General features: G+C 47.8%; 1 protein-coding gene across 1 annotated transcript in view; it reads left to right on the forward strand.

Annotated features, from left to right (window-relative positions):
- timeless (timeless circadian clock) overlaps positions 1-14975 on the forward strand; it is a gene marked incomplete at its 3' end in the record, with an annotated part of 37969 nt that overhangs the window by 19257 nt on the left and 3737 nt on the right. The window contains exons 3-10 of the mRNA XM_079490586.1: positions 768-921; positions 2733-2847; positions 6679-6741; positions 7046-7147; positions 9485-9640; positions 11671-11804; positions 13617-13704; positions 14182-14577. Coding sequence (XP_079346712.1) covers positions 768-921; positions 2733-2847; positions 6679-6741; positions 7046-7147; positions 9485-9640; positions 11671-11804; positions 13617-13704; positions 14182-14577 — 1208 coding nt within the window. The remainder of the gene's footprint in view (positions 1-767; positions 922-2732; positions 2848-6678; positions 6742-7045; positions 7148-9484; positions 9641-11670; positions 11805-13616; positions 13705-14181; positions 14578-14975) is intronic.

A 14975-nucleotide genomic window follows, 5' to 3' on the forward strand; every position in this document is an offset into this window, starting at 1 on the left:
ACAGCATGGAATTGTGGACAAAATCGTACCCAACGATAACGATAACATATTCTACGTTTTGGGACTGAGAGGCTAATGGCAAATAAATAACGATTGATATGAAAAGGGTTGAAAACCACTGATATAGACAAGGTTGCAGATTGCAGATTTATTTCAGAACAGAACAGCAGTGTGTAAATAGGTTTTCAATGTAATGAGTCCCAGGATGCAGGGATGGTCTTTTAGAAATGAGTCCCAGGATGCAGGGATGGTCTTTTAGAAATGAGTCCCAGGATGCAGGGATGGTCTTTTAGAAATGAGTCCCAGGATGCAGGGATGGTCTTTTAGAAATGAGTCCCAGGATGCAGGGATGGTCTTTTAGAAATGAGTCCCAGGATGCAGGGATGGTCTTTTAGAAATGAGTCCCAGGGACATTTTATGAGTCCCACTTCAAGGAGTCATATTTTGCCATTTTTACAAATTGCAGCATTTAACTCTCATTTCATTTTATATGGTTATCATGTGGTTATATTCATGTAGAAAACAAAAATAATATATTATTATAACTAAAGCTAGCAAAATAAACTAGAATAAAAAAACAGTAGTGCATCCCGTGGATGCAGAGGTCGTTGTTTTATTGCGTCCCTTAACTATAAACTGTGTTTTGGGATGCAAAATGCACCCTATTTTAATCTCTGGTACAGACCAGGACATTTCATGTGTATGTGTGTCCTCTATGTTTCTCTCTCTCTCTCTCTCTCTCTCTCTCTCTCTCCGTGTTCTTCCAGAGAGCGTTAAAGACCTGATCCGATATCTCCGTCATGAGGACGACACGCGAGACATCCGTCAGCAGCTGGGGGCGGGGCAGATCCTGCAGAACGACCTTCTGCCAATCATCACGCAGCACACCGCGGACAAACCCCTGTTTGACGCCTGCATCAGGTAGAGTAGACCAATCATCACGCAGCACACCGCGGACAAACCCCTGTTTGACGCCTGCATCAGGTAGACTAGACCCCTGTTAGGTAGAGTAGACCAAACCCCTGTTCGACGCCTGCATCAGGTAGACCAAACCCCTGTTCGTCGCCTGCATCAGGTAGACTAGACCCCTGTTAGGTAGAGTAGACCAAACCCCTGTTCGACGCCTGCATCAGGTAGACTAGACCCCTGTTAGGTAGAGTAGACCAAACCCCTGTTCGACGCCTGCATCAGGTAGACCAAACCCCTGTTCGTCGCCTGCATCAGGTAGACTAGACCCCTGTTAGGTAGAGTAGACCAAACCCCTGTTCGACGCCTGCATCAGGTAGACTAGACCCCTGTTAGGTAGAGTAGACCAAACCCCTGTTCGACGCCTGCATCAGGTAGACTAGACCCCTGTTAGGTAGAGTAGACCAAACCCCTGTTCGACGCCTGCATCAGGTAGACTAGACCCCTGTTAGGTAGAGTAGACCAAACCCCTGTTCGACGCCTGCATCAGGTAGACTAGACCCCTGTTAGGTAGAGTAGACCAAACCCCTGTTCGACGCCTGCATCAGGTAGACTAGACCCCTGTTAGGTAGAGTAGACCAAACCCCTGTTCGACGCCTGCATCAGGTATTTTTAAGGGCTCGTATACAGCTTTTTGTCCTTAACACCCCGAACGCCCAGGGTTATTTAATCCATTTAATCAGAGCGCCCAGCGATTTATAGCAGCGGAGCACATTTAGCGACGGACCGGATGTTATCCCGGATGTAGCTGAAGTAGCTAAATGTAGCCAAAACACTCTAGAGGCGATCGACAACAACAGGAGGTATGATTAATTCTAACGCGACTGGCGACGGGACCTCGGTGGGCCGTCTAACACAGGATCTTTGGTTAGAATTAGACGCAATGATTTAGATCAAGACTTCACGTTTTAAGATTTTCGATCTCATCCGCTAAAATGGGGGGGGACATTTTTGATGACGTCCCATCGGACGTCCAGCCTGTGGAGCGATGCGATCCAGTTTGAGCGCTGGGCGTTACTAATTGATTGAACAGAGAACTCGTCAGGGTGTTAACTTGTGTCACATTTGCCATTGACATTGAAATTTACGTCATAGTGTCTGAGCAAATAGGCATCGTGTGATGTACGATGATAAGAGCGCCCCTCACTTCACACAGGTGTGATTATTTTATTCCTACATGTCTCTAGTTTATATTTTGGTATAACTCTTCAATTCAGCAGCTTAATGCCAGTTATCACCAGGTATGTGACCACACTGTACCATTCAATAAGGCAACATTTTCTACATGTAGCATGTGACATGTCAAACTAGGGGGATTTCATGACTCTGAATCCATTCCAAGCATTAGTTTTACACTAAAAACACTCCTTGGGCTAAATTCGGCCATAGACACTCATGTGACCTCATCACATTTGTGACGACGGCTATGGCCGTTTTTAGGCCAAGGAGTGTTTTTACTTTAGTGCAAAACTAATGCTGCTTCTTCTGTGGTATCACAGCATCCCTAATCACTCCTTCTTCTTCTATGGTATTCCAGACTCATGGTCAACCTGACGCAGCCCCCCCCCCTCTCTTCTTCTGTGGTATTCCAGACTCATGGTCAACCTGACGCAGCCCCCCCCCCCCCCCCCTCTTCTTCTGTGGTATTTCAGACTCATGGTCAACCTGACGCAGCCCCCCCCCCCCCCTCTCTCTTCTGTGGTATTTCAGACTCATGGTCAACCTGACGCAGCCCCCCCCCCCTCTCTTCTTCTGTGGTATTTCAGACTCATGGTCAACCTGACGCAGCCCGCCCTCCTGTGTTTCGGTAAAGTCCCGGAGGATCCTGTTTTCAGACATCACTTCCTACAAGTGGAGTGTTTTCTACAGGCCTACAAAGAGGTATGGGTCCCGTTCTACAGGCCTACAAAGAGGTATGGGTCCTGTTCTACAGGCCTACAAAGAGGTATGGGTCACGTTAACCCTAACCCTACAAAGAGGTATGGGTCACGTTAACCCTAACCCTACAAAGAGGTATGGGTCACGTTAACCCTAACCCTACAAAGAGGTATGGGTCACGTTAACCCTAACCCTACAAAGAGGTATGGGTCACGTTAACCCTAACCCTACAAAGAGGTATGGGTCACGTTAACCCTAACCCTACAAAGAGGTATGGGTCACGTTAACCCTAACCCTACAAAGAGGTATGGGTCACGTTAACCCTAACCCTACAAAGAGGTATGGGTCACGTTAACCCTAACCCTACAAAGAGGTATGGGTCCCGTTAACCCTAACCCTACAAAGAGGTATGGGTCACGTTAACCCTAACCCTACAAAGAGGTATGGGTCACGTTTACCCTAACCCTACAAAGAGGTATGGGTCACGTTATCCCTAACCCTACAAAGAGGTATGGGTCCCGTTAACCCTAACCCTACAAAGAGGTATGGGTCACGTTTGCAACAATTACAATTCACCCATTTATCAGACGCTCGAACACATGGTAATACATAAAATACAAAGAAATAGTCATCAAGGATCTTGACTCTCGCAATTTCCAAATGCTTCATCATACAGTCTGGACCAACGGGTTAGGGTTAGGGTTAGGGTGCTTCATCATACAGTCTGGACCAACGGAACAGCTTCATCATACAGTCTGGACCAACGGGTTAGGGTTAGGGTTAGGGTGCTTCATCATACAGTCTGGACCAACGGGTTAGGGTTAGGGTTAGGGTTAGGGTGCTTCATCATACAGTCTGGACCAACGGGTTAGGGTTAGGGTTAGGGTGCTTCATCATACAGTCTGGACCAACGGGTTAGGGTTAGGGTTAGGGTTAGGGTGCTTCATCATACAGTCTGGACCAACGGAACAGCTTCATCATACAGTCTGGACCAACGGGTTAGGGTTAGGGTTAGGGTGCTTCATCATACAGTCTGGACCAACGGGTTAGGGTTAGGGTTAGGGTTAGGGTGCTTCATCATACAGTCTGGACCAACGGGTTAGGGTTAGGGTTAGGGTGCTTCATCATACAGTCTGGACCAACGGGTTAGGGTTAGGGTTAGGGTTAGGGTGCTTCATCATACAGTCTGGACCAACGGGTTAGGGTTAGGGTTAGGGTTAGGGTGCTTCATCATACAGTCTGGACCAACGGAACAGCTGTCATGAGTCAAATTTAAGCGGAAGTGGAGCCCCACCCCCCCCACACACACTTCCGTTGCGTCTTTACAGTCGCGCAAATTTATCCTAATGTAAATAGAAAACATCTAAGCATATATAGATTGTTGCTTAGCAGAAAAGGAAATAAAAAAATAAAATGTAAAGGTATTTAAAAATATATTTTCGTGAACGGAAATAGTAGCTTATTTTACTCAGATTTGGGGAGGTGTAGTTCCAGGCTCTATATAGAGCGTTGCAGTCCCGCCCCTTACCAGGGCCCAGTCCCGCCCCCTACCAGGGCCCAGTCCCGCCCCTTACCAGGGCCCAGTCCCGCCCCCTACCAGGGCCCAGTCCCGCCCCCTACCAGGGCCCAGTCCCGCCCCTTACCAGGGCCCAGTCCCGCCCCCTACCAGGGCCCAGTCCCGCCCCCTACCAGGGCCCAGTCCCGCCCCCTACCAGGGCCCAGTCCCGCCCCCTACCAGGGCCCAGTCCCGCCCCCTACCAGGGCCCAGTCCCGCCCCCTACCAGGGCCCAGTCCCGCCCCTTACCAGGGCCCAGTCCCGCCCCTTACCAGGGCCCAGTCCCGCCCCCTACCAGGGCCCAGGAAATGATTCAGTTCATTTTCCTCATAGACATTTCAAAAAGTATTTATTTAAAGACCTTTTTTAAGCCTCGTACAAAGCCAACTCTTGTCGTGACAAATCATGACGACACAACACAATTTCTTTTTGTTGTTTTTATTCTTTGTAATTATTTGTTTGGTCCAAAATATTGTGTTTGTTGTCATGATTTGTCACAACTCGAGTTGGCTTCGTACGACGCTTATAAGGTCTTTTTGAAATGTCTATGAGGAAAAATGCATTGGGAATGATTTCCTGGGCCTGGCGTCGTCATGAAAGGGGGCAGGACTGTGACACACTATAGCATTCAGGAGATTGTGGAATAGATGTCTGGCTACGTGAGACTATCAAGGATATACGTAAGCTAAGAACCTAACATCTGTCTATCCGTAGAATGTCTGTACAATGAATCTATGAATATACTCTATAGAGTGCTATGTCTACATAATATAAATTAAGATGGTTGTCTCCATCTGGTCTCTCTCTGTAGGCCTTCAGAAGGTGTTCACTGTGTTGTCTCCACCTGGTCTCTCTCCGTAGGCCTTCAGAAGGTGTTCACTGTGTTGTCTCCATCTGGTTTCTCTCTGTAGGCCTTCAGAAGGTGTTCACTGTGTTGTCTCCATCTGGTTTCTCTCTCTGTAGGCCTTCAGAAGGTGTTCACTGTGTTGTCTCCATCTGGTCTCTCTCTGTAGGCCTTCAGAAGGTGTTCACTGTGTTGTCTCCACCTGGTTTCTCTCTCTGTAGGCCTTCAGAAGGTGTTCACTGTGTTGTCTCCATCTGGTCTCTCTCTGTAGGCCTTCAGAAGGTGTTCACTCTGTTGTCTCCACCTGGTTTCTCTCTCTGTAGGCCTTCAGAAGGTGTTCACTGTGTTGTCTCCATCTGGTCTCTCTCTGTAGGCCTTCAGAAGGTGTTCACTGTGTTGTCTCCATCTGGTTTCTCTCTCTGTAGGCCTTCAGAAGGTGTTCACTGTGTTGTCCATCTGGTTTCTCTCTGTAGGCCTTCAGAAGGTGTTCACTGTGTTGTCTCCATCTGGTCTCTCTCTGTAGGCCTTCAGAAGGTGTTCACTGTGTTGTCTTCATCTGGTTTCTCTCTCTGTAGGCCTTCAGAAGGTGTTCACTGTATTGTCTCCATCAGGTCTCTCTCTGTAGGCCTTCAGAAGGTGTTCACTGTGTTGTCTCCATCTGGTCTCTCTCTGTAGGCCTTCAGAAGGTGTTCACTGTGTTGTCTCCATCTGGTTTCTCTCTCTGTAGGCCTTCAGAAGGTGTTCACTGTGTTGTCCATCTGGTTTCTCTCTGTAGGCCTTCAGAAGGTGTTCACTGTGTTGTCTCCATCTGGTTTCTCTCTCTGTAGGCCTTCAGAAGGTGTTCACTGTGTTGTCTCCATCTGGTCTCTCTCTGTAGGCCTTCAGAAGGTGTTCACTGTGTTGTCTCCATCTGGTTTCTCTCTCTGTAGGCCTTCAGAAGGTGTTCACTGTGTTGTCCATCTGGTTTCTCTCTGTAGGCCTTCAGAAGGTGTTCACTGTGTTGTCTCCATCTGGTCTCTCTCTGTAGGCCTTCAGAAGGTGTTCACTGTGTTGTCTTCATCTGGTTTCTCTCTCTGTAGGCCTTCAGAAGGTGTTCACTGTGTTGTCTCCATCTGGTCTCTCTGTAGGCCTTCAGAAGGTGTTCACTGTGTTGTCTCCATCTGGTCTCTCTCTGTAGGCCTTCAGAAGGTGTTCACTGTGTTGTCTCCATCTGGTTTCTCTCTCTCTGTAGGCCTTCAGAAGGTGTTCACTGTGTTGTCTTCATCTGGTCTCTCTCTGTAGGCCTTCAGAAGGTGTTCACTGTGTTGTCTTCATCTGGTTTCTCTCTCTGTAGGCCTTCAGAAGGTGTTCACTGTGTTGTCTCCATCTGGTCTCTCTCTGTAGGCCTTCAGAAGGTGTTCACTGTGTTGTCTCCATCTGGTTTCTCTCTCTGTAGGCCTTTGCCAGTGAGAAGGTGTTCACTGTCTTTAGTGAAACATTGTACAACCTTCTACAACTGGTAAGTGTTAACCTTTAAAAATTATCTTTCTTAAAGGACAACTTTAGTTTTTCTTTCAACCAAGGTTCATGTTTTAGGTTATTAGAGAAAGTAAAAGATGAGTGTTAATTTATTTTTCATTTGCTGCTTTATTTTGTTTTCGGGATTTTAGCTGTTTTTGACAGGGGGGCGGGGGCATTCGAGCATGGGGCTAAATATGTTTTTTTTGTGCAACATTTTATAGCGATTTATTTTTTTATTATTTACTCTAGTCCTACTAGACCCCAGGAAATTACATCCCTCTCTCTCTCTCCCCCCCTCTAAGGACTGGGAGGAGAGACAAGAAGAAGACAACCTGCTGATAGAGAGGATTCTTCTGCTGGTCAGGAATATTCTCCATGTTCCTGCTAACCCCCATGAGGAGAAGGTAGGAATGTTCTCCATGTTCCTGCTAACCCTCATGAGGAGAAGGTAGGAATGTTCTCCATGTTCCTGCTAACCCCCATGAGGAGAAGGTAGGAATGTTCTCCATGTTCCTGCTAACCCTCATGAGGAGAAGGTAGGAATGTTCTCCATGTTCCTGCTAACCCTCATGAGGAGAAGGTAGGAATGTTCTCCATGTTCCTGCTAACCCTCATGAGGAGAAGGTAGGAATGTTCTCCATGTTCCTGCTAACCCCCATGAGGAGAAGGTAGGAATGTTCTCCATGTTCCTGCTAACCCCCATGAGGAGAAGGCAGGAATGTTCTCCATGTTCCTGCTAACCCTCATGAGGAGAAGGTAGGAATGTTCTCCATGTTCCTGCTAACCCTCATGAGGAAAAGGTAGGAATGTTCTCCATGTTCCTGCTAACCCTCATGAGGAGAAGGTAGGAATGTTCTCCATGTTCCTGCTAACCCTCATGAGGAGAAGGTAGGAATGTTCTCCATGTTCCTGCTAACCCTCATGAGGAAAAGGTAGGAATGTTCTCCATGTTCCTGCTAACCCCCATGAGGAGAAGGTAGGAATGTTCTCCATGTTCCTGCTAACCCTCATGAGGAGAAGGTAGGAATGTTCTCCATGTTCCTGCTAACCCTCATGAGGAGAAGGTAGGAATGTTCTCCATGTTCCTGCTAACCCTCATGAGGAGAAGGTAGGAATGTTCTCCATGTTCCTGCTAACCCCCATGAGGAGAAGGTAGGAATGTTCTCCATGTTCCTGCTAACCCTCATGAGGAGAAGGTAGGAATGTTCTCCATGTTCCTGCTAACCCTCATGAGGAGAAGGTAGGAATGTTCTCCATGTTCCTGCTAACCCCCATGAGGAGAAGGTAGGAATGTTCTCCATGTTCCTGCTAACCCTCATGAGGAGAAGGTAGGAATGTTCTCCATGTTCCTGCTAACCCTCATGAGGAGAAGGTTGGAGTTAAATACATATCGGTCAAATACAACATCAATTTGGGGGATCCTTGACTTGAAAACATTGGGTTTATCTCATTTCCTTCCTCATGTCTCCTGCGTTGGGCAGTGTTATCCCTGAACGCGTTCAAAGAACGATCGTTCACGAACGCGTTCATATTTTGGGTGAACGTGAACGGAACGTACTGCCTGATGAACGTCATTGTGAACGCGTTCATTCTGGCGTGTGTGAACGTCACTTTCTCACAGTTCAACTTTGTTCAAGAGAGAGTGTTTCCTTAGAGCCTTCCAGGCGAAATCCCCGGTGCTAAAACACACCCTAAACAGGCCTTAATATCTAGAGGAACCAATAAGCCCTTAGTTATCCCACATTAACTCATCTCTCTCAGCCGTCACTGGAGCGCGCAGCGCGCATCTACTGCATGATGACCCACTCATACACGCAGCACGCACTCCACGCAGACAGGCAGCAGACAGCACGCACTCCACGCAGACAGGCAGCAGACACAGAACATCCCGACTCCCGACCCAAACACTGAGGAAACTTGTTGTTTGATTAAACATAATGTGCCACGAAAAATAGCTTCCAATAGCTTGTTATTTTTGTGTGGAGGAGGTAATGTGTCCATAATATCGCCCTGAACGGCCAAAAAGACCTCTCTCTTCCACAGTGAGTGAAGCTCAGTGCCAGTAATGCCTGATGTATTCTTTGTCGTACAACGTGTTCCGTGCTGAAAATAGCTGATCTACAAGCTCACAACGCGTCGCGTCCGCGATGCGTTGTGAGCTTGTAGATCAGCTATTTTCAGCACGCGGAGATACGCAGGCTGTGAGAACCGAGAACACTCAGAAACTTTTGCCTTCACAATAAAAGCATACAGCTTTCACAAGTTGGCCCATAATAAAGATAAGGAAAATAATTCGCTGGCATTTCACATTACAAAAGAGCTATTATTTCCAAAATGTAAAAAAAATTATAAGGAATTAATTTGGATAATGGTAATGGAGATATTGTAAAAGTTGTCACTTTATTAATCCCAAAGTTATTTTTTTTAAGGTTTGGACTTCATTTCCAATAGGAATAAAGTCTGCGGTTGTATGTATGGGCTGTGGCAATAATAAAAAAAAAAAAAAAAACGAAAAATAACTATAGTAGTTCATTTTTTGGAACCATGAACTTTAGTTAAAAATGTTGAACTGTGAACTGAACGAGTTCATAAAAAACAACACTGGCGTTGGGAAACGTTGGTCTCTGTTGTCTCCTTTCCTTCCTCATGTCTCCTCTCCTCTGGTGTCTCCTTTCCTTCCTCATGTCTCCTCTGGTGTCTCCTCATGTCTCCTCTGGTGTCTCCTCTGGTGTCTCGTCCAGAACGTGGACGATGACGCCAGCGTCCATGACCGTCTCCTGTGGGCCGTCCATCTGAGCGGCTTCGACGACCTGGTGAAGTTTGTGGCGGCGGCGCAGAGCGAGCAGCAGTGGAGCATGCATGTCCTGGAGATCATCTCGCTCATGTTCAGAGACCAGGTGAGTGGAGACCAGGTTAGAGACCAGGTTGGAGACCAGGTGAGTGGAGACCAGGTTAGAGACCAGGTGAGTGGAGACCAGGTTAGAGACCAGGTGAGTGGAGACCAGGTTAGAGACCAGGTGAGTGGAGACCAGGTTAGAGACCAGGTGAGTGGAGACCAGGTTAGAGACCAGGTTAGAGACCAGGTGAGTGGAGACCAGGTTAGAGACCAGGTGAGTGGAGACCAGGTTAGAGAACAGGTTAGAGACCAGGTGAGTGGAGACCAGGTTAGAGACCAGGTGAGTGGAGACCAGGTTAGAGACCAGGTGAGTGGAGACCAGGTTAGAGACCAGGTAGGTCTCCATAAACGCGTCATGGGTTAAAGTTTTGAGAACCCTCAGTCCTGTGGATTCCATGGAAGCCGACAGCGTGTCTTCTGTGAAAGAAAGGTGCGCACCGGAAATAGCAGAACGAAAATAACATCGCCTGGATGCAACTGGGACGTCTCCTCAGTGATGTATCCCAAGGTCATCGGGGTTTCGCGTCTCTCGAACATCATACCCCTCACTCAGGTGACCCAGCCGGGGTGATCATGTCCCGACTTACGTCCCAGTAGCTACCCTCGATCAGACCACTAGGGAAAGACAGGGCCGCACAATCCGTTGGAACCACTCCGACTGAGAGGTACTATTCTGGTAAGTGGAGGGACTAGGCTCTGTGGGTTGCCTCCTGTCCGGGCCCCTCCTACGTCTCACCAGGTCCACTCCTGCTCTCACCAGGAGTACAGCGAGGACCTGTGCGTTGCACCAGACTCCCAGCACCAGGACCTGTGCGTTGCACCAGACTCCCAGCACCAGGACCTGTGCGTTGCACCAGACTCCCAGCACCAGACACTTCATTCCGGAGTGGTGGATTCTTGAGCCTCAATGGTTCTGCAGGCTCCACCGCAGATCTTGTTGTGAGCTTGTAGGTCGGCTATTTTCGGTCATTAGTTATTTTACGATGAAAGATTATTTGAACTAAGTGATCAAACTAGCAATAGAATACAAGTTTAGCAGCATATTCCAGAAACACGAATGGTCTCAGAAATATCATAAAAGCAAAGAAGTTTCTCCAACTGGTCAGCTATTGGTCAGCTATTGTGTTGAACAGCAGCAACTGTTGAGGGGGGGGGGGGGTCCGTAGCCTAATGCATGTCAAACTGGGTGTCCTTGAACGGAAAGGAGCGCACACCAGTAGTGGCGAGGTGCTTTTGTTTGTTTTTGATGAATTGAACAAGGTAGACCCTCTTGTAAACAAGTGTAATGCTTAATTGGGTCGTCCACTCACTGTTAACAGTCTTTGTATTGAGTTTGTGCTTGAAATGTACTGTAATTCTGCAAACTGTTAATACATATTTCAATCAATCAATCAATCAATCAATCAATGCTGACCACAGGAGATAAAACTTTGACATAATAAACCAACGTTTCGGCAAGCAGGTTGCCGAAACGTCAAACCCATTTTGACCTGAGATCAGATTCTAAAAATGTCTTCCTTTCCAGTTTTCTGAAAAAGCTGTGTTTCTATGTCAGTCGTTCTTTGATTTTTCAAAAATAGCAGATCTACAAGCTCATAGCGCGCCACTCGGTGGCGTGCTATGAGCTTGTAGATCTGCTATTTTTCAGTAGCTAAAGCATAACATAATGCTAACACCAAAAGGGGTTCCCGCCCAGAATGGGTTAAAAAGTTTATAGCATCGTGAGCAATTTGAGAATCACTGCTAGAGCGGTCAAAATCTTCTCTCGTGGGGGTATCCCTGGCATATCTTCTGTAATGGGGGTTGGCGGGGCTAATTAGTGTCAATGTGGGGGTCCTTGGGGGTCCTCTGGGGGTCCTTGGGGGGCCTGTGGGGGTCCTCTGAGGGTCCTCTGGGGGTCCTCTGGGGGTCCTCTGAGGGTCCTCTGGGGGTCCTCTGGGGGTCCTCTGGGGGTCCTTGACATGAAAAGGTTTGAGAACCAACTGGTCTAAGACACCTTTCACCTTTTCTTTGTTTCTGGTGACTCTGCAGAAACCAGAGAACCTGGTGAGCGCCGGCCACGCCCGCTCAGTGGAGGAGAAACGCAGAGACGAGCTGGAGCTGGAGACGCTGAGGCAGAAAGAGATGGCGGAGAGACGGAGCCGCATGTTACAGAGAGGAGTCAGGTACGTTACCCCTAAACCCTAAACCCTAACACTAACCCCTAAACCCTAACACTAACCCCTAACCCCTAAACCCTAACACTAACCCCTAACCCCTAAACCCTAACCCTAACCCCTAAACCCTAACACTAACCCCTAAACCCTAACACTAACCCCTAAACCCTAACACTAACCCCTAAACCCTAACACTAACCCCTAAACCCTAACCCTAACCCTAACCCAGCTGGAGACGCTGAGGCAGAAAGAGATGGCGGAGAGACGGAGCCGCATGTTACAGAGAGGAGTCAGGTACGGAACGTTACCCCTATCCCTAACCCTACAGAGAGGAGTCAGGTAGAAGGTCCTGGGTTCGATTCCCGCTCGGGACGCTGTGGGTGCCCATACCCGAGGCAGGGTTGGCGAAATGGCATTTCTGTGTTGAGTTTGCATGTTCTCCCTGTGTCCCCTAGGGTAGGTCCCCTCACAAAAAATATGCAGTAATCCTGGTCTCTAAACTGCCTCCCCCTGGCCAGCCGGGGCGCCTGATGGAGGAGAAAGGAACTGGTTGGAATAACGTGTTCCTTCCACACGTTACGTCCAACCAGGGAAACTCCCCCCTGTCAGGTGTAAAGGAGCAACTTGGACACTCAGGCATGAAGGAAGCATGAGTTCAAGTCCGTTGCTCTCCCCATGTCCCCCATATATGGGGACTAGGTTGGCGGAGGGTGTGTAGAGCCCAGGATCACATTAGATAATTGACACAGGGGTGAAAAATGGGTTACAAAATCGTGGGATAAAAAATATATTAAAGGAGAGAGGAGTCAGGTACGTAACGTTACCCCTAACCCTAACCCAGAGAGGAGTCAGGTACGTTACCCTAGTTCTTACCCTAGTGTTTCCCATCTCTGATGTCGGAGGACGTTGTTAAATAACATTTGCGGAACCCGTTACATAGCGATAATTCACTTCCTGAGCACCTAAGCTGGCTCCTTTCCAAGTCAAGGAGCAGCGACTCTACTCCGAGTCTCTCTCATGTGACTGAACTTCTCACCCTATCTCTAAGGGAGATGAACTTCTCACCCTATCTCTAAGGGAGATGAACTTCTCACCCTATCTCTAAGGGAGATGAACCTCTCACCCTATCTCTAAGGGAGATGAACTTCTCACCCTATCTCTAAGGGAGATGCACTTCTCACCCTATCTCTAAGGGAGGTGAACTTCTCACCCTATCTCTAAGGGAGATGAACCTCTCACCCTATCTAAGGGAGATGAACTTCTCACCCTATCTCTAAGGGAGATGAACTTCTCACCCCATCTCTAAGGGAGATGAACTTCTCACCCCATCTCTAAGGGAGATGCACTTCTCACCCTATCTCTAAGGGAGATGCACTTCTCACCCTATCTCTAAGGGAGATGCACTTCTCACCCTATCTCTAAGGAGATTAACTTCTCACCCTATCTCTAAGGGAGATGCACTTCTCACCCTATCTCTAAGGGAGATGAACCTCTCACCCTATCTCTAAGGGAGATGAACTTCTCACCCCATCTCTAAGGGAGATGAACTTCTCTTCACGACCACCGTGGTCACTTCACGACCACCGTGGTCACTTCACGACCACAGACCGCTTTATAGAAATCTCTGGAATAGCTCTCACAGCCTAATGCAAGAATAGGAAACGTTAACATAAGCTGAATGTGCAACTATTATCAATGTATGGTTTTCTTTACAAACATGATCACAGCGGGCCGTGTGACCAACATGAGGCTGCTACTGTACATTACATTTATTCCATTATACATTTTTTCTTTTTTCTTTTTGTTTTTCTCTCCCTGCAGACACTCCCGGTTTGGAGGATCGTACGTCGTTCAGGGTCTCAAGTCGATCGGAGACAATGATGTCATCTATCACAAGGGTCTCCACAACGTAAGTAACAATGATGTCATCTATCACAAGGGTCTCCACAACGTAAGTAACAATGATGTCATCTATGACATCACAAGGGTGTATAACGAGTTATAAATAACGAGAATTTAATGTTTGTGTTTACATCACCATTACATCACCTAATCAACATGAGTTAGACTTTAATATATTAGACACCCTCACTTCACACGGGTGTGATTTTTTAATTTTCATCTCGGGTCTTAACCCATTCTGGGCGGGAACCCCTTTTGGTGTTAGCATTATGTTATGCTTTAGCTATTGAAAAATAGCAGATCTACAAGCTCGTAGGTCGTAGCTTGTAGGTCTGCTATTTTTGAGAAATCGAAGAACGACTGACATAGAAACATAGCTTTTTCAGAATACTGTCAGGATGTAGAAGACATTTTTAGAATCTGATCTCAGGTCAACATGGGTTAAGGGAAATATTTTTTTTATTCATATGTTTTTGCGCTCCAGTTCAAGAACTACACCCATGACTCTGGGAAGTCTGTTCGGCGCGTCCCCAAGAGGAACCGCAAGGCGGCAGAGGGCGGCGACAGCAAGCGGCGCTCGGCGCTCAACGTGCGTCTCTTCCTGCGAGAGTTCTGCGTCGACTTCCTGGAGAACTGCTACAACCGCCTCATGTACCTGGTCAAGGTGAGAACTACAACCCCCAGCATGCACCTGGTCAAGGTGAGAACTACAACCCCCAGCATGCACCTGGTCAAGGTGAGAACCACAACCCCCAGCATGCACCTGGTCAAGGTGAGAACCACAACCCCCAGCATGCACCTGGTCAAGGTGAGAACCACAACCCCCAGCATGCACCTGGTCAAGGTGAGAACCACAACCCCCAGCATGCACCTGGTCAAGGTGAGAACCACAAGCGACTGTGGCTCAAGAGGTAGAGCAGGTCGTCCAATGATCCATGGGTCGGCGGTTCGAATCCCGGCTCCTCCTGGCTTCATGTCGAAGTGTCCTTGGGCAAGACACTGAACCCCAAATTGCTCCCGATGTGCTGGTTGGTACCTTGCATGGCTTCCGCCGCAATCGGTGTATGAATGTGTGTATGAATGGGTGAATGTAATGCATGTAATCTATGTAAAGCGCCTTGGATAAAGGCGCTATATAAATGCACCATTTACCATTTACCATTTAACCCCCAGCATGCACCTGGCTGTATTAAACACCATGTTAACTCTCCTCTCCTCTCCTCTCCTCTCCTCTCCTCTCCTTGGCTGTATTAAACACATCTCTCCTCTCCTCTCCTC

Source organism: Electrona antarctica (genome assembly GCF_951216825.1).
Source record: "Electrona antarctica genome assembly, chromosome: 21".
Classification (NCBI taxonomy): Eukaryota; Metazoa; Chordata; class Actinopteri; order Myctophiformes; family Myctophidae; genus Electrona; species Electrona antarctica.